At 39.1% G+C, this 19,730-nt stretch overlaps 1 protein-coding gene across 1 annotated transcript in view; it reads left to right on the forward strand.

Moving 5' to 3' along the window:
• The window catches only part of rnf213b (ring finger protein 213b), a 43,273-nt gene that overhangs the window by 22,685 nt on the left and 858 nt on the right, over positions 1-19,730 (forward strand). The window contains exons 35-62 of the mRNA XM_017483131.3: positions 2-177; positions 1,674-1,877; positions 2,022-2,209; positions 2,307-2,427; positions 2,549-2,649; positions 2,790-2,969; positions 4,449-4,594; positions 4,795-4,894; positions 5,030-5,141; positions 6,224-6,440; positions 6,755-6,945; positions 7,035-7,157; positions 7,927-8,037; positions 8,340-8,582; positions 8,847-8,928; positions 9,625-9,659; positions 9,830-10,081; positions 10,794-10,959; positions 12,505-12,602; positions 12,833-13,081; positions 13,351-13,483; positions 13,579-13,662; positions 13,851-14,031; positions 14,145-14,346; positions 15,344-15,421; positions 15,643-15,840; positions 17,164-17,253; positions 18,972-19,147. Of these exons, the coding sequence (XP_017338620.1) occupies positions 2-177; positions 1,674-1,877; positions 2,022-2,209; positions 2,307-2,427; positions 2,549-2,649; positions 2,790-2,969; positions 4,449-4,594; positions 4,795-4,894; positions 5,030-5,141; positions 6,224-6,440; positions 6,755-6,945; positions 7,035-7,157; positions 7,927-8,037; positions 8,340-8,582; positions 8,847-8,928; positions 9,625-9,659; positions 9,830-10,081; positions 10,794-10,959; positions 12,505-12,602; positions 12,833-13,081; positions 13,351-13,483; positions 13,579-13,662; positions 13,851-14,031; positions 14,145-14,346; positions 15,344-15,421; positions 15,643-15,840; positions 17,164-17,253; positions 18,972-19,147 (4,237 nt within the window). The remainder of the gene's footprint in view (position 1; positions 178-1,673; positions 1,878-2,021; positions 2,210-2,306; positions 2,428-2,548; positions 2,650-2,789; positions 2,970-4,448; positions 4,595-4,794; positions 4,895-5,029; positions 5,142-6,223; positions 6,441-6,754; positions 6,946-7,034; positions 7,158-7,926; positions 8,038-8,339; positions 8,583-8,846; positions 8,929-9,624; positions 9,660-9,829; positions 10,082-10,793; positions 10,960-12,504; positions 12,603-12,832; positions 13,082-13,350; positions 13,484-13,578; positions 13,663-13,850; positions 14,032-14,144; positions 14,347-15,343; positions 15,422-15,642; positions 15,841-17,163; positions 17,254-18,971; positions 19,148-19,730) is intronic.

The raw sequence follows: 19,730 nt of genomic DNA on the forward strand, positions 1-19,730 counted from the left end.
GGTATTGAACAGAGCAGCCACAAGAGAATCCAGCAGTTTGTAAGTGCAGTGACTGGCAGTCGGTTGGGTGGCTACATGGAAAAACTTTCAGAGACAGAGCGCATAGAACTGGGCCAGAGATATCTCACTGATTTTGTAATACTCTCCTTCAAAATCAAGAGTGAAGAAGAAGCGAAGGTGAGACACCAAGTCATAGCTCTCTGTCCTGTGATAGTAATTAAGCAGTCAAACATACAGTGGGGTCTGAGACCACTATTGAAAATGCTTCTTTTTCAATTTAACCCTAAGGTTTCATGATATTATAGGCATTAACTTGAGTGAAAAGTAGAATCTTTCTGCTTTCAAGTCAAGTCAAGTCATGTGGCTTTATTGTCATTTCACCTATATACAGCTAATACAGTACACAGTGAAATAAATCAACGTTCCTCCAGGACCATGGTGCTACATAAAACATCACACTAACTACATGAGACGACACAGAACTAAATAAGACCTACACATTTTGACATAAAGTGCATGTGCAAACATGTGCAAATGACACAAGACAGTATAGTAACTACTAAAACAGGACAATAGGCACAGTAAGTGCCAGTACACAGTTCTAGTGTGGAAGTGTCTGATATAACCAGTAGTGCAAAAAGATAGATGCCAAAGAATAACAATAAAATAAAAAAAATGCTGTGAATATAAACATAACATCCTGTTTCATAGTATTCATCAGATTAGCTTATACAATATGTGGACATAGCAGTTATTGAGGTAGCAGCCAGGTAAAAATTATAATAGTGACAAGAAATTAAATACGCTATTTTTATAAATATAGTAACAGCAAAAATGCGATAGAGTTGATACAGAAATGTGCAAATATTGCAAGGGGAGTGGGGCACTGTTCAGTTCAGAGTGTGTGTGTCAGTCCACTCTCTGAGTATTGAGGAGTCTGATGGCTTGGGGGAAGAAACTTTTACACAGTCTTGCCGTGAGGGCCCAAACACTTTGGTACCTTTTTCCAGACTGCAGGAGGGTGAAGAGTTTGTGTGATGGGTGTGTGGGATCATCCACAATGCTGGTGGCTTTGCAGATGAAGCGTGTGGTGTAAATGTCTATGATGGAGGGAAGAGATCCACTGCAGGGTCTTGCGATCCGATACGGTGCAATTTCCGAACCAGGCAGTGATGCAGCTGAGGATGCTCTCAATGGTTCCTCTGTAGAATGTGGTGAGGATGAGGGGTGGGAGATGTTTTTTTTTTTCAGCTTTCTCAGAAAGTAGAAACTCTGCTGGGCTTTCCTGGCTATGGAACGGGTGTTGAGGGACCAAGTGAGGTTCTCCGTCAGGTGTTTTGTCTGCGCATTTTGCTTTAATGATACTGTGCACTCAAGCTGACACAGACTCCACAAGTTTGTGGAAAGCATGATGATCGATGTTGGATCAAATCCATCTGCGTTTTGTCTGAGCGCATGCTTCAGTGGAAGAGATAAGACTCACGGAATTTCAGAAATTTGCTTCAATTTAAATAGTGACCTAGAAATGTCCTTGTTTTCTGTTTGTTTCCAGTTTTAAATATTAAAAAATCCCAGATTTTCATTGATGTCTCAGACTTTTGGACCCCACTGTATATCAAAACTCTTTTTTCTGTGTTTGTGCTTACATATTTATGCGTATGCTTTTGTTGCAGGTGTTCCGTGCAGCGGTGTTAAGTTGTGCTACAGCTCTGCAGCAGGACATGGGTGTGACTGCTGATCTTTCTCCAGCCTGGATCATGGCAGCAGCCCGACACTTCAGTCTACGACTCGACACACTCTTACACATTCTGCAGATCCAGCCTCAGTTAGCTCCTCTCATTCTGAAACAGTCCTCACAGAAAGGCCTACCAGACATGGTGAGAACATCAGAGATACCTTCCAACTCAATCTCCTGCTTACCTCTCAGAGATGAGTAGTAAAAGGAAAAGTACATTAATTTAACAGTGGTGTAAAAAAAAAAAAAAAAACTCTCATCAGGACATCATTTTCATTTGTCACAGCATGAAGACATTCTAGCTCTTGGGATATGTGTGGAGGAGACTAAGCTTCAGTCCATTAAATCGGTTTCTGAGGGCTTAGTCTTTCTGGGCAGAGTTGAATTGCTGCAGCCCTGCTTGCAGAGTGCATTCAGTCCCACTTACAGCTCCCTCTGCAGTCCTGTCTGCCTCAAACATCTGGATGCTATAAAGTAAGCCTTGTGTAGTAAAAGAGAAAGACTTTTAAAAAATGTAAGTCTCCCAAATAATCAGTAATACTTGCTCTGACAAGCTTTTTGTGCTTTTCAGGTCTGTATGGCAGGGGATGCTGGTGGTTGCTGCTTTTATCGAGCAAGTTGTGGTGCAAGTAAATTCACGTGATCAGACACTGGTGGCACTGACACTTAAACACTGCAGCCAGTTACAGCGGGTCAGTGTAGTGGGAAAACACACCAAAATTATCCCTCATTGCTAGTTTGCATTTTGTTACTGAGCTAATGTCATTTCTTGGTCAAATAAATGCCTAAACCTTTTTCCCCCCAATGCATTAGCTGATGGAGGATCGTCCTGACCTTCAGAGCAAAGCCTGTCTGCAGCAGCTCATCCGTATCCTCAACGATTACCATGAGGAATCCATAAGCAGAGAGTTACGGTACTGCTTACCTTCCACAGTACACATGTGTTTTAATCTTAATCAAGTTTATGGATGGTTTCTGTGCTTTGATTAAGTGTAGGACTAAGTTTTAATTTTAATGCCTCCCATTTTTCCCCCTGGACTGTTTCTCACCTTAGTTTTGGCCTGAAGTGTCCCGTGTGTCTGGATGACTTGGCTGAGCCCTGTGTCCTACAGTGTGAGCATGTGTTCTGCCTGTCCTGTATGAAGCAATGTATGCAAGGAAGGGAAGAAAAATGCCCTAAATGCAGGACACAGCTTCCTCCTAACTACCAGCCAGCTGTCTCAGCCAGCATAGAGTGAGTCTCCCAAGAGCACAAGTGTAACCACTACTGTTTTTAGCTAATATAATTATGATCAAACCATAATCTTGTGGTCAGTGTTCTGTGCAGGCCACTCGAGTTCTTCCAATCCAACTTTGGCAAGCCACTGCTGCAGCCCAGTTTGCCTACTATCAGTCCTAAATAGTATAGAATTATAGATTAGAATTATTGTGTCCCTATTGTTAGTATGTTAAAATGAATATCCCAAAGGTACCTGGATGGTCTACTATTTCCGGTCTACTATTTCCAGTAGATGGTCTACTATTTCCGGTAGATTTTCAAAGTGTGGATCCATGAACACTTTTTCAGGTATATATTGCCTTGGGCGAGGGAGGAGGAGTTTTGTGACGGTTTGCTTCGTCAACTTTTAGACAGGTGTAAATGAAATGTGGAAAGATAATTCAAAGGAATGGTAAATTAAATTATATAATGTAAATTTTATAAGGAACAATGAATGAAGCTGAAATGCAATAAAGAGTTTGTTTACGGTGACAGTGTGTGTAACTAGGCAACAACGTTCTCTTCCATTACATGATGTGTTAGTATGTCCCATTAACTTTGTACTGTTTTGCTACACACTCAAAAATATATACTTTTTCATCACAAAACGAGTACAATTTTAGTGCAGAGTATAAATAGGTGAATTGGGATGCAGCACATGTCTTCATGGAACTTGCTTTGTGCACAGGGGGATTGTCATGCTGGAACAAGTTTGGGCCCCTTAGTTCCAGTGAAGGGAAACTGCTACAGCATACAAAGATATCCAACAATTTGGGGAAGATCCACATATGGGTGTGATGGTCAGGTGTCCACAAACATTTGGCCATATATTGTATGTTAGGAATAAAACACTTGGGGGTGAGCTGTAAATGACATGGTGTTCATATTCCAAAACAGTTTGTCAATGATAGTGTGTGTGTGTGTATATATATACATACATACATACATACATAGATATGAGAGAGGGGGAAAGAAAAAAAGAATGGCTGGAGAGGGAACAACTGCTATATATATTAGCAAATGAGACAGCATACTTATAATGTTGTGGAACTATAAGCAGTTGTTCCCTCTCCAGCCACTTTTTTTCTCTCTCCATCTCTCTCTCTCTCTCTCGCTCTCTCTCTCTCTCATTTGATAAGTCAGCTAGATTTAGGCTATGTCAAACTTTCACCATACAAGTCACTTTGAATGGGTTGTTGCTTTTGAAACTATGATATATTAGAACATAGACATTAACAGTGCATTAATATAAACTCAATCTAAAATATAACTTTTTTTTCCCTTACATTCAGCACCATTGTGTTGTGCTGCTGTTATAGAACATTAATCAACATCTTCTGAGCAGTCAGATTTGAGGATGCAACAGCACTGTGGTAGAAACTTATAATAATGGTGTCTCTAAGGTTCGTGACCATATTGTATTTTATTACTGATTTAAAAATATGTGTTTTTCAGTTTGTCCCTAAAACAACATCGAGAGTTAAGGAGATGCTGTAATTCCTTCTTTTTGGAGGTGATCTCTCGTTTTTGCTTCTCCAAGGAACAGAACCCCAAAGAGGACATGGTGGAGCTGCTCTTCTCTCTGCTTATCTCAGCACAGGGTAGGGCCTTTTTATTAATGCTAGACAGCTCATACTGTAGATATTCTGAGAGAAGCTACAGCAGCTGAGTATTTCCTAAATCTGTGCTAGTTGCCAAATAATTTAGCTGCCTTAATTAAGAGGTGCATTTTTTACTGTAAAAGTTTTGGTTAAGTATATTGATTTGTGCTTGTGCATGTTTGCATGTATTTGTCTTGTAGGAGACGTGTATAAGACAAGAGAGCTAACCCCTTTCCTGGAATGTGTTGACCAGAGTCCTGTGGTACGATCTGTGTTGCCTAAACTCTTACTGCAATACAGGTATCAATAGCTTTGCAAACAGTTATCAAACACACACACACACACACACACACACACTCACTCTCACTCTCTCTCAAATAAGTATTATGCAGCATGACTGAACAAACTTTGCACAAACACAGATTATTTCTTCAGTTTTCAGCAAGTAAAGGGCCATATTCAGACATATTTGGAAAACCTGGAGGACAAACTCCTGGTTGATGAGGACAGGATGGAACTTTACAGACTTTTTGTCAACTGTTTCCAGGTATATAATTCCTTCCATGCATTTTTCAGTGCTATTACTATATATGTAAAGCCCAAACTAGAACCAGAACTGCAAAATGAGATCTTAAATGAGCAGTTTGTTAATTCTGGAGTCCTTTTCTTGTTATGGACATTCTGGTTATGGATTACTCTTATTAATGGTAAACGAAATCAAATCGCTATTTATTGTGACCATACAGTTTCAAAAGGAAAACAGCTGGTGTATTGAGGGTTGCAAGGTATTCAATTAATTAAAATGTTACTTTAAAAAATATAAAGACATACAAAATGGGATATTGTAGAACCCGGTGTGTGTGAAGGTGGGTGGGAAGGAGGACTTGGAAAGGCGGATTATTTTTCCAACAGGCGTTTTCAGTGCTCTCTCTACAACTCGCTGAAAATTTAAAAAAAAAATAAAAAACTTAAACACAGTCTCTATATCTCAGAGCTTTCGCCTCAATCAAGTTCACCAACACTTTCCATGCTCATGCTCCTTGCACGTGCCCATGTGTTATGTGCGAGCACCGTCAGCTCCAACCCTCACTCTCAGGTTCATGGAATTCTCCCTGAAAAGACACACAAAGCATGCATAAGTAAACTCGCTGTGATCAAACACAGGTGAGAATCATCACATATTACGTGTCAGTTTAACTCCTCTCTGTCTGCAGCTGATGCTTGAGCACTTCCCCACTGCCACAGATATTTTTAAGTAAATAGTAGATGTTGAAGTCACTGTAGTAGCTAAAGCTAATAGTAAAAAAGGGTCATTTGAAAATTTGAAAAATTATTTTCGAATATATCTGTGAAATGATATTGTTGTTTTAGGTATAGAAAAATGTGTACAGATTTACTAACCACACCTTTAATTACTGTAAAGGAATAAAATGTATTAAACTATTTCCGCATTTCTTAATGCATCATTTTCTTTGTTTTCTAATACCATAATACAGTTCATCTTATTTGTAACTTCTTTATATTTTAGACATTTTTTTGTGCATTTCTAACCTCCTGAAGTAAGCTAATTTGTCTCATGTTTCATTGAATGCTTGTATGTAAATATATTCCTGTGTGGGGTTTGTCTAGGATTCCTTGCTTTGTGTGCGTTTGAGTGAAACTCTGGAGGCCAAAGAACTTCAGCAACGTCAGCAGGAAGACATTAGGTTTCTCAGCCGATTGGCTCGTAAGCAAACGCCATCAAGGGAGCATCAGCCGGCCGAGTTTCTTCTGTCCATGGCCCGTCTCAGGATGTGTCTGGACACTGCTGCTTGCATACTGCCCAGGGCTGTCAGCCATAAGAGCGGTGAGGCTGAGAATATTTTCAGAAACCTATGCAAAGTATGCATAGTGTAGTATACAGAATACTACACGGAACCGGATTGCTTAACATGTACGTAGTAGATGTGATAATGTTTGGAAGTATGTCTAGCCAGCCATAATGATTTACACCTTAAGATAGACTGCAAAGTAGCTTATGATCTGATATTATTTTCTCTTTTTGTTTTTGCATTTAGTTAGACTTTGTACTTATTTCGATATGATGAATTGGTTCAGTATTTTTGTCTAATGTTGATTGTGATATTGCTGAAGTATGAATAGTGTTGTCTGTTCCCTCAGGAGAATGTGTTGAATGGGAGCAGAGACTGTTAGAGGAGGTGAAGGCGGTCTGTGAGTATACTCAGAATGACTGGTATAGAGTCTACCTGCTCAGATCTCTTAACAGGCAGGCGGGCATAGACTGTGTACAGGCCGTGATGAACAGCGCCCCCTACGATTGGGTCTTCCCCGCTGAGCTCCTGCGACTACAGGTAAGTGTGGTCCAATCTGGAGCTTTCCAGTTATTATGAATAGCACATTAATCTGTAATCCTTACATTCGGCGTTTTTCCTGTTTGAAGAGGTTGATTCCTGTCGAGGTGGATCGATTTCTGTGCTGCGGTGAGCAGTATCGCACTGTCAGAAATGGAGTGGGCCAAGTGCTGCTGGAGTCCAACAGAAACGCACTTAAAGCCGCCCTGCAGGTCACTACACAAAAGAATGCTGTATTATCACTTCTTCTATCGTCCTGGAGCACTGTACACTTTAATCCCTTAGTCAAATCAAGACAAATATTCAAATAGCTTGAATATTTAGTGAAGTGAAATATTTGTACAGAGGATTTTATAAATGGTAGAAAAAGCAAATGGCATGGACCACCATCATCTAACCAATTAAGTTAACAAATTAACAAATTAACCAACAAGTGGTGACTGTCAGTCATGTTGCCTGTCAATTCAGAAAACATCCCATCCTGCACAAGCATTTAGGTGATCTACCTTAGGAAGTACTAGCCTCACAAGTCAGATCTCTAGCTTCTCTAGAGTGTCTGGCATGTTTCTTCAGTAAGTAGACTTTTTCCCCACTCTAAAGCTAAACACTCTAATAAAGCCTGTGGCCAGAAAAATGTACCAAAAACATCAGATGCTCTGTATCTCACAAACAGAATATCTCAGGCTGAGACTAAGGCACACAAGTGTTCTGTCTTCATGGCACAGGGGGGAATGCTAAAGGAAGGGGCTGGATTGGAATTTTGAGTTTCAAAGTAGTATCTTACTCTAACTTCCACCAAAATTGCTAATTGACCTTTAGTCTTCATGTTTGATCAGGTTTACTAAAATGCTTTATAACCCTGTAATTCCAAATATAATATATGAATGGGATTTGGTTGGGACAGTATAATGCTTTCTGAATAATAACAAGTGTCTGTGTGTGTGTGTGTGTGTGTGTGTGTGTGTGTGTGTGTTTCTCTAGAATGTACGCAGTTCAGAGTCTGCGAGGAGAGTTCTCCTGGCTTTGGCTTTGTTCAGACAGGTAACCTGCCGCCTAGGGTCACCTGACTCAGCCATATGCCCTGGAGAACAGGTAAAAAAATAATATTCTAACAATGACATAACAGTAACAGTCATTATCGTCAATACCATCCTCCTCCTCCTCATCATGATAATTTATTAAGCATAATAAACTAGTCCCAGTAATGATTTGTTTGCACTGTATTTGTTTGCACTGTATAGCAGTACAGAATATAACAGAAACACGTTTAATACATTGCAGATGGTTTAAACAGTTCACCATATAAATGTACAAACATAACAAAGGCAGGACATCATTTGTTAACTGCTAAGAATGTCTTAGTCTGTTTTCTTTCTTTCTGTTTTCCTCAACAGGAGTTAGATTTGCTTAAGGGCAGTGTGAGGGAGAGCACAACAGGGCACTTGTATGAGCTCTGCAACAGCCTTTTATCAAATCCATTTGGAGGTCATGTGTCTCACCTGTATGCTTGTGCAAACAAATCAGCACAGAGACGTCTTCTTCTGGAGATCCTGGTTCATGCCATCGCTGTGTTCCATAGTGGGAGTCGACTTCTCTATCCGCTCCACCTCATTGCCTCTAGGCCACAGAGTATGAAGGTATGAAAAGTAAATCAATCAATGGGACGCATTAATTATTAAGAGAGTAAGTAAGGAATTAATATGTACATTTGTAAGATTATGGTTATGAAACATTTTATCCCCTTTTTATTGATCTCACATTTATGCTGTCTTTTCACACAGTTGGTATCGATCACAGGTCCAACATAACCCGATAAGTTGAAACATAGCCTCCTGTACATATCTTATTTTTCACTGTAAATAGATGATATTATTTTTGTTTTATTATTATTATTATTATAGGAAACATTTCTTCCCACCATGCCAGATGACAACACCAGTATGATCACTCAGTGGTTAAACGAGCGAAAGCTGAAGAAATACTGTAAGTTGTTAATGGAACGGAGAGAGTTAGAAAACAAATAGTTAGCTTAAATCTGTATTTGAACCACCAGTAAAAAGTTTGGACACCCCTGCTCATAAAATGCAGTTTTATGCATTTTTACAATTATTTTTTTTTTTTATTAAAAAAAATTCTATTGTTTTAGAATAATAATGAAGACATTAATACTATTAAATATCACATATGGAATTATGCAGTGCCCAAGAAAAATGTTACACAAACCAAAACTAGTTTATATTTTAAATTCTTAACAACATACTGGTTGGAACATGCTCTAGGCTTCTTGTCAATACTTCATTTAGGAAGCTTTTCTTAAAGTTCTCAAATAGGCCAATCTCCTCACTGCTTCTCTTGAGCTCGAATGAAATGAAAACTACTAGAAATCATTTTAAATTTTAGGAAAAAAGTTTGTTTTAAGTGAAATTATTTATTATAAATACATTTGAAATCAGACAGAAACCTATACTGTATGCGTGCACTAACTCATTATTTGCAGTTGTCTTAGGGAAGAATTACCTAGAAGCCTTCATAATAATGTCTTTAGGACTATATAAAAAAAAGTATATTCGGTCAAGTGTGTCCAAACCTTTGAGTGGTAATGTATATCACTTGAAGTTGGCATTAGGAGATCTGTAGTGACATGTTGCCTTCATTTTTCTTTTTTATTTTGAACTACAGATTGTAAAAATGGTCACCTGTCTTTTGTTGGAGAGGTGAGTTGCAGTTTATTACTGATTGCTTACAGGATTCATTGCATCCATTTAATTGTGACTTTATCTAAAATGATGAAAAAAGACTATATATATTAAAATGTTTCTTTAAGGAAACTATGAGTGTGTTATGAATTAAACAGTACTTAAAACTTTGTTTTTTCTTCTACTAGTGTGGGAGGCCAGTGGTTGAGGGAAATTGTGACACATGTGGCGTGCGTATTGGTGGTCAACGCCACAACCCAGTAGATGGATTCAGTGAAGTCCAAGGCAATATGGGTGATCGGACCCGACCAGGCCATATTCTGGATGATGCTGCCCGCAGATCTGATGCTCCAAACAGAGATCTGTCTATGGCCCAGTCCTGTGTGCTGCGTCTCTTCCTTCATCTGGCCATGCTGCATGGATCCTCTCTCAGTCCCCAGGTACTCTGTTCAGGTCAAAGGATAATAATGAATAAAATAACATATATAAAATACGTTTAGCTCAATTGATCAGATCTACATTTATTATGCTTATATTTAAAAATATTATATTTACTGTATATTTATACTAGATATTATAATCAGGTCATTTTTATCTAATTTACCCCAGGTGATTTATTACAATGTGAAACAAAAGGTTGAAAATGAGTGGTCCTTGTTAGTAATTAAAAAAGAAAAATCCCTATCAAACCCACTTGAGTTTATTTGTGCTCACAAATTTTGCATAGGTAGGGATTCTATGTCCTTTTTCTTTTTTATCACATGTAATTAGCTAATAATAATCATATATTGGTTAATTTTTAGGATGACTATCAGAATTGTTTTGCTATTAATAAAAAGAGACAACCTGCTATAATTCAGCCAGCAAGCCCATTGCTAAATAGTGAATTGAAGGGTTAAATTGGATGTTTAAATGTAAGCAGTTAATGAAATTGGCTTCTTGTATTTGCTTCAAATCCCAGATGGTTCAGTGAGTGCAAAAGCATATTTAATGATCATTGTTCATTTCAGCTGTAAAGAATCCAAACATAAAAAAGTCCACATATATGAGAACAACAATAATTAATTTGTGTAGTCTATACATGGTGAGAAATATTCACCATGCATTTATTAAAATATGATCACAATATACAACTTGTGTGAATTTTTGCAGAGTATCCATGCAATGATTCACCCCACTGTGAACAATGCCCAAGAGTTTCTGTGGCGCCATCTTGAAAAGGACATGGATGTTCTGGGGAAGACTCTGAATCTGAACTGGGACGACACAGCCATCATGGTTCATCTGATCCTCAACACCTCAGCACAGCTCCCCACAGGTCTGTGAGCATGTTCATAGTATATAAATATTATTAAATAACATGGTCATTTCTTATGCAATCTGATAAGAACATTCCAGAAATGTTAACTGTGCCACCGACAGTAGTACATGATCACAAATGCAAGACGGTTGGATATGCATACTGAAGAATCCCCAATCACAGTGCAATTAGTCTCAAGTATGAAGAGCAGTGTAGGGAATCCAAATGGACAGAAAACATAGACAGGTAAGGAATGATAAACAGTAAAGCATTAGACAATGACAGGACTTTGTGCCATGATATCTGTGCCTAGCATGGCTTATATACACTAACCTAAAGTCAGTATTTAGCCAATCCCACATCAAAGGTGGTGATGGGGGGATAACTGCAACAAAATATATGCACATGATGTGGTCGCCATGGAAACCAATGCATGCTCATGACAGAAAATACAGTTTCTATATAAAGATGCAGAATACTGCAAAATACCGGGTGGTATTTACTGTATGAAAATAGATTTGGTCATATTCACTTTCAGAAAAGTGAATAAGATCAAAGGGCAGGTATTAAATTTGCATTAGGTTAGTTTCACCATTTTGAATAACCATTACTTTATTAAATTTTCTCAAAGTTAGTTTTATGGTACATATGCAGCAGATGTGGACACTGGTCTCTACAATTTTACACTTTATATCACATATTAAACAGTTTTAATGCATCTCACTGCATTTAATCAGTGTGCTACTTGAGTTTTAGTGTTCTCTTGCATGACTTGCCACAGCTATAAAGAACAATTAGCACATGCAGAAATCATTTTAAGTATTATTTCCTCTACCTCATTTGCACCTGAAGTCATTATCACAATTACTCTTTGTGAATAATCCCATCACACATTATACATACATACATTATAGCGCAATGTATCATGCATCCATCCATCCATCCATCCATCCATTCTCTATACTGCTTATCCTACTCCCCTACAAGGGAGCATCGGGCACAAGGTGGGGTACACCCTGGACGGGGTGCCAATACATCAGAGGGCACAATCACTTACACATTCACAAACCCATTCATACACTACGGACACTGCATCAATCAGCCTACCCTGCATGTCTTTGGACTGTGGGAGGAAACCGGAGAACCCGGAGCAAACTCCGCACACACAGGACAGCGGCGGGAATCGAACCCCCAATCCTGGAGTTGTGAGGCGAAAGTGCTAAATGCCGAGCCACCGTGCACCCTTGCAATGTATCATATTAATAAAAAATAACAACCCTGTAATATGTGTCTTTTTTTACGCTGTACTAACTCCAATATGGTTTTAGCTTGATGCAGTTCTTAGTCCATGTCTTAGTGAAATAGCATGAGGGCAAGTTTTTGATAGAGACTACAAAGCACTTCTGTAAATCACTCTGAATGAGGCTGTCTGCTATATGCTGTAAATCCAAATGTACATGTAGCACTCTTTATTTGGGATCTTAAATGAGCAGGACCTGAGCACTGCGTATGATGTTTGAAGAACTATGCCTAGATTTCACACCAGATTTTATTCTTTACCAGTTCGTGTCCAGCAGGGGGAAAGAGAATGGTCTTCTCGACATGCTCGGGAGCAGTGGGAGAAGCATGTTTGTGAAACAGTCATCAGTCCTATTCTAAAGGTCTGTTCACAGAAATCACCTATTTCAGTTCTAGCTGGATTTTTCTATAGATATTTTTGGTAATTTCGCATTGCATATAAATAACTCTTTGTCATCAACGTTATACAGTATACTGAACTGTAAAATAATTACAAGAGCAGCAAGAAGCGGTCTAAACTTTATAAAACCTATGATCTGTCTCCTGCTCTGCATAACTAAGACATCACTCTGTGTTTTCTTTTTGTTTTCAGGATTTGAACAGACACTTAAGTGATGCTCAGGAGCAGGTTGCAGCTGACAATAAGCTGTCCAACAGCGCTCTGATGAAGACGTTAAAGGGAGACCCTCGTTCCCTCCTTTCTCTCGCCTCTGAATGTCCCAGCCATCATGCTTCTTTCTGGACGCCCCCAGACACCCTGACAGTGGAGCATCTTTCTCAGCTTATTGCCCAAAAGCAGGCACAGAAACGAGTTCCCCTCCTCTCGTTGTTTCTGGAAAAAGTATGTAGTATCTGAATTCTTAAGATGAAATTGTGAAGGATTTGTCCAACTTTTAGGAGGGAATTAGTCCTTATGGAATTCCATTTATTTACAATTACAAATTCAACATTCTGGGTTAAGGGTTAATGCTGTTTTAATTGAGCTAATCCAGAGATAAAATGGTGATACATTGAAATGTCTCATGTAATTCATCTGTGCATGACTGATATGTCATGTGCACTTTTGTCTGTGTGTGTGTGTGTGTGTGTGCGTGTGTGTGTGTGTGACAGGTGCCGTATATAAGACACCTGGCTTGTCTGCCTGACCTTGCAGCCCTGTTGTCGGATCTGATACAAATAGTGCCGATAGATGCTGAGACGCACTCTTCTCCCATTACTACACTGCTTCACAACATTCCTGCAGGTAGCCATATTCAAGATAGAGTAACAATACTAGACCTGTTCTGTAAAATACCACATAAAATTAAAATGTGTTCTATTATAATTGTGTGTTAATAGGCCTCCATAGGAATACACTCAAAAAAAGGCTACAGACCTTCTTCATGGTGTGGAACCATCTCAGAATGGAGCTAGCTAATAATGGTGAGTGCTAACTACTTAAAAACAATGAGTGGGCAGCTCAATGGTGCAGTCTGTGTGTGCATGGTGCACTGCAATGGATGTGTTTTGCTCCATGTCTGGAATGAATGAAAACATGGAATTGCTTTGTTGATATTGACGTAGTAAAGGTGAGCGAGAGTGTCAGTGTATGTATGTTTGGTGTGTGTTAGCTACTGTAGGTGTGGATCCAGAACTATGTATGAAGGACATAACCATGGACAGTCCTGTTAAGTACCTCTGCCTGAGCCGTCGTGGACCAGGCTCGTGTCTGCACGCTCTCGTCGAGCTGCTGTCAGAAACTCACAACAGCCTGGTGCGAGAAGCTCAGAAGCTCAGCCGCCAGGAAGACAGGTGTGTCTGTGTGTGCTGGTTGGGAGAAAATGAAAGTTTTTTTTTTCGTGCAACTTAAATTTTACTCTGTTTCCGCTTTAAGTCGCTTACTCATGTCCTCTTGTGTCCTGCAGTGACTACAGTGTTCCTGTAGGGGTGCTGTCTGAGAACCAGTTGGCACTGTGCCACCCAGAAAAGGAGTTGCTGCCCCTGGTCTTAGCTCACTGCCACTACACACTAGTGAAGGGTCAACAAACTGCCAGTGACTACGACCTGCAGGCTATTGAGAAACAACTTCACAGACACTTTTTCGCTGGCAAGCCACGCATCCAAACAGTTAGTAAACTAATCTACTTACTAATCTGTCAACATCATGCTTTTAATGCTTTATTAACATTAAATTACAGAGGAAGATATTGAAAGCAAAATAGTCAGACAGTTTAGGAACAAAATGATTTTATAGTACTACATTGATTGAAATCAAAATAAAGCAGCACTTCTTTCACATTGTGCATCACTTTCATAGATTTTTTTAGATGTGTAAATCATTCAGTTGAAATTAATTATTTTAACCGTATTAACTGATTAGAGGTTAGCACGTTTGTCTAGCACCTCTGGGGTTTGGGGTTTGATTCCTACCCCCACGCTGTGTGTGCTGAGTTTGCTGAGTTTGCATGTTCTACCCGTGCTTCAGGGGTTTCGTCCAGGTACTCTGGTTTCCTCCCCCAGTCCAAAGACACGCAGTGTAGGCTGATTGGCATTTCCAAATTGTCTGTAGTGTGTCAATGGGTGTGTGAGTGTGTGTGTGCCATTGTACTGTGTGATGGGTCGGCACCTCATCCAGGGTGTCCCCCACCCACCTCATGCCCCACGTGACCTGGGATAGGCTCCAGGCTCTCTATGACCCTGTGTAGGTTAAGCGGTATGGAAAATGGTTGGATGGATGGATAGATGATCACATAGGCCTGCAGTTAATCCATTTAAACTGCAACTCAAGGTTTAATTCATTAAAAACTGACATTTATAGTTGGCCAATTAGCTAAACACATCAGTATTGTAGTCAATTATATCTAATTATTTGAGGAAGCCAAAAATCAGGATTACAATTAAAATATTGCTAATTGTGCCACCCTGTTAAAAGATGATATGATAGCTGCGACATAGGTTTTTGCCATATAGTGTTGATTAAAAGCCAACCCTTGTAATATATTATATATTATATATACATATAATATATTATACACATTTCAATAAATTTTAAGAGTAGCCTATATTGGAAGTAAAATGATTCTGCTGTTCATTTTTGTTAATACTATTTGTTTAACACTTGCAGGACACTGAAAAGTATCTGAAGAGGCATCATCAAGATTTTTCAGAGGTTTTGAAAGATGTCAGAAGCAAGATACCCCAGGTAAAATTTACCATTTACTACGACTACAACACGTTTTTAGTTTAACCTCTTGGCTGAAGGCCATCTGAGGGAACTTCAGATATTGAAGATCAATGAATGAAATGTTCAAATTTCTGTACAGCTCACTGGCATTTAGTCATAACATCATTCCAAATTCCTTCTGAAACTGCACAATTTGTAGATATATACTGAAAATTATTTATCCTTTTTTGGACAATCAGGAGCCGCTGAAGGCCTCAGTATGCAGCTGGATAAGAACAGTGCTGCGTTCCTTCACTGATGTGTGTGACACTGTGTACACTCTGGAGATTGGCCTGCGTTTCCTGGGTAAAACTGGAGGACGTGCAAAATCCTCACTACTGTCCTATCTTCAGGAATCTCTCAAGATGGAGCAGCACATCTCCAGCAGTGTAGCCGAGGTCAGGATTACAGCTGTCTGGATTGTCATAATCTACTACGCTTCTTATAATACATTCAATCACACTTGAGTCATAATTGCCATGTAATACATGAATTAGCTCATTAATGATATTAAATGATTACATTTCAAATGATATGAATAATATTAAAATGTCCACCTTGTATTAGCATATTTAGGCAGTTTAGAGATTTAAAATCCTTCTATAACTAGACATTATTACTGGTGAATAATAACCAATAATCATGCTGAAAAAATGCCCCATGATTTAGACTTTAAGTAGCAGTGAAGTCTTTAATCCCAGTAAATTCATTAATATTCATTTAAATAGGAAAAAGGACATTTTTTTGTATCTAGTCATTTTAAGTACAGTTTTTTAGCATGCACATTATACCATATTATTAGTATTATTGGCATATTATTACCACTTTATTTTGATAAACTCTATATTTGTGACACAGTTCCTGATAAGCATATTAAAGCGATATTTTTAAAAAACAAATCTTCCCCTTACTCTAAATGTTGTTAATCAGCCAAGACATTTTAGTGTCTGAAATTTCCATTTTTTTTGTTCAAAACATGAATTTAAAGGGTATTTATATCTGCCACATGGGTGTATCTGTATCTTTTTCTGTATCTGCTCCAGATTAACTAGATTGTAGAAGAAAGTCATGAGGTGACATTTTTCCAGTGTTCAGTTGTGCAGTTTCGATGAGTCTGTGCCCACTGTGGTCTCAGATTCCTGTTCTTGGCTGACAGAAATGAAACCTGATGTGGTTTTCTACTGTTTTAGCTCCTCAACCTAAGGGTTTGACATATTGTGCTTTCAAACCATGCTGGCCATTCTCCTCTGACCTCTCTCATTATTTCCACCTGCAAAACTGCTGCTCACTGGATGTTTTTTGTTTTTGGCACCATTCTGAGTAAACACTAGAGGCTGTTACACATGAAAATCCCAGTAGATCAGCAGGCTCTGAAATACTCAAACCAGTCCATCTGGGAGCAACAGCCATGCCATGGTCAAAGTCACTAAGATCACATTATGTGAACATTAACTGAAGCTCTTGAACTGCATATGCATGATTTTACACATTGCTCTGCTGCCACATGATTGGCTGATTGGATAAGTGTGTGAATGGCAGGTGTACAGGGTTTCCTAAAAAAAAAAATTGTGCCTGGTGAGTGTGTAAAGCCACAGGACATGAAGGCTATTGGGCTGATTTAGACCAGTTTTCAATCTTGTTTGAATGATTTTTTAGTGAGCACAAATAAACTGTTGCGGTCAATGTTTATTTCTCTTGTGAATATATTTGTGTGTTCTTAGGCTTTGGCAGATATCAGGCTGGATCAGTGTACAGCCACATGGCAGCTGCTGACCTGCTGGAGGAGTGAGTTGAAGCTGAGGAGAGGACAGGTGAATGCCTCCACACCACTCCACATCCACACTGCATGATAAATGAACTCAGGTTGAAGGATGTCCACTGCTGCAGAAGAGCATAATGCCATAGCTGTTTCCCAGATTCAATGCACATGATTCTCCTTCTGGCTACGTATCTAACTGCATTACTGTAATTTGAATAGCAATAGGTATACGAGCAGTATATACTGTATTATTAAGGGTGGAGTGCATTTTGCAGTGTTCTACAGAAATAACAATGTAGTTCAGGAACCTCATGTTTATAACATGCATTATTTTTATTAACACCAATATCATCGATAAAACAATATTGTGTGTTGCATAGCTAGCAGTGAAATTCATTTACATTTATAGCATTTGGCAGGTGCCCTTGTCCAGAGTGACTTACATTTATCTCAATTATACAACTGAGCAGTTGAGCCTTGCTCAAGGGCCCAGCAGTGGCAGCTTAGAGGTGTAGTAGTCCAGTAGTCCAACATCTTAACCACTGAACCAACATTTCCCTGAAATCCATCCATCCATTTTCCATACCGCTTATTCTACACAAGTCATGGGGAGCCTGGAGCCTCTAGCAGGGAACTCTGGGAACAAGGCAGGGGACACCTGGAAAGGCTGCCAACCCATTGTAGGGCACAAATGCACACCCATTCACACACCCATTCACACACTTCGACAATTGGACAATTCGAGAATGCCATTCTATTGGCCTAAAACACATGTCTTTGGACTGGGGAGGAAACCGGAGTACTCAAAGGAAACCCTGAAGCACAGGGAGGAAGTGGAACCCCCAATCCCGGAGGTGCGAGGCAAAAGTGCTAACTGCTAAGCCACTGTGCCACCCTAGCAGTGAAATGTATTTGTAAAATATAAAATGCAATTCCTCAAGAAATTAATTCCCAAAGAGATAGTGTAGAGAATTGACTGGAAGATAATTGAAGCTAAGTGAGGATGTATTACGTGGTACATTAAGGTGCTTAAGGTTTGCAGTCTTCTAGAAAGTCTGTTTTTTAAAAAAGCTTCCTCTCTATAAGTGCACGAGTAATATATCACTGCATAAACACCAGTTTTAGAAAAAAAAGCTTTAAAGGATTTCTCAGTGCCTCTGAGAATTGTTTCAGCATCACCAAAGTAGGATTTCTCTTTTTGCTGTTTACCAACTAGAATAGAATATCCTAAAGGTACAACCTTGTACCTATATCTATTAATCACATTAGTAGCTGGCACAATTTCAATATCAGTATAATACATTGCAGCTTGTGATTTAGAGTAATTGTGCGCATTGGTATTCAAAGCAAACACATATTTGAATTAAGCTACCTTCTGCTCATCCATTTAAGTCTGTCCCTAATTACACTTGCCAACCTTTGACCTGGGCTGACCCTGAATGAGGAAAAGAGGCCCAAGCTGTGTGTCGTAAATCCAGAGAAAGTGCTCGCCAGAGTGTGCCAGGCTTTTGTTTAAAACATGTGTCGCACTCTGGAGATTTAAGCCATTTGACCTTGTATTTTGGCCTGTTGGAATGAAGCCTGTTGGAATGAGGACTGTAGTGTTATTTTGGTTGTTGTGTCATCCAGCGAATGTTATTTGGCTTAAGGAGAAAATCTCTCCCAACATATAAATCCATAGACATAGAATTATCTATTCAAGTAATACTCTAACATTTTATATATGTATTCTATTTGATACATTTTTATTTGAATTGTCTCACTCCATAGGATCCTATCCCAAAACTTTCTAAAGAGTATAGAGAGACACTTTCTGCTGATGGCCAGAAAGAGATGAAGGAGTTCCTGGACATCACTGATGTTGAACTTTTCACTCTGGAGCTTCATGAGATCCTGCTTTTAAAGACAGACATCACCTCAGAAGCCAGATACCCTTCTCACTGGGAGTGAGTATTCATTTTTTGTCTATCTGACATTCAGCTTATTTGTCTGTGGTTACTTGTCTCTTAGCACAAAACCCTAACACCATTTGGGTGGAAGAACCATGAAGTATTTATTGGCCCCATATGGTTATGCACACTGTTTATATGGCATTCACATTTGTGAACAGACAGAAGCAGTGAGGGTTTTACTTACATAGTTAAATAACATTTGTTTTCTCATCCAAATCGGGGTTTATTTTAAATAAATCAGCTTAGAACAAGGATTACAACGTAATTTTTAATACACATATTCTGTATGTGTGTGAACAGAAGAAAAAACATGTTAAAGGCACTTTGATCTAGTAGACAGAGGTGGCATTACCACTTTGTTAACAAATAATATTTACAAATCACATTTGTTGCTGGAGTGTGCCACTGAATTAAATTTTTTTCTTGACAATGTCTGTAACTTCACCACAAAGAGTAAGAAGTGCTTTTAAGCTTTTGTTCCTGCATAGGGGCTTTCAATCACTGCAAAGAAGGCTTCTTCCACCTTGTGTTCCCCTGGGGATCAGGGGTCTTTTGACTATACAGGGCCACACTTTGA

The sequence above is a fragment of the Ictalurus punctatus genome, chromosome 13 (genome assembly GCF_001660625.3).
Source record: "Ictalurus punctatus breed USDA103 chromosome 13, Coco_2.0, whole genome shotgun sequence".
Classification (NCBI taxonomy): Eukaryota; Metazoa; Chordata; class Actinopteri; order Siluriformes; family Ictaluridae; genus Ictalurus; species Ictalurus punctatus.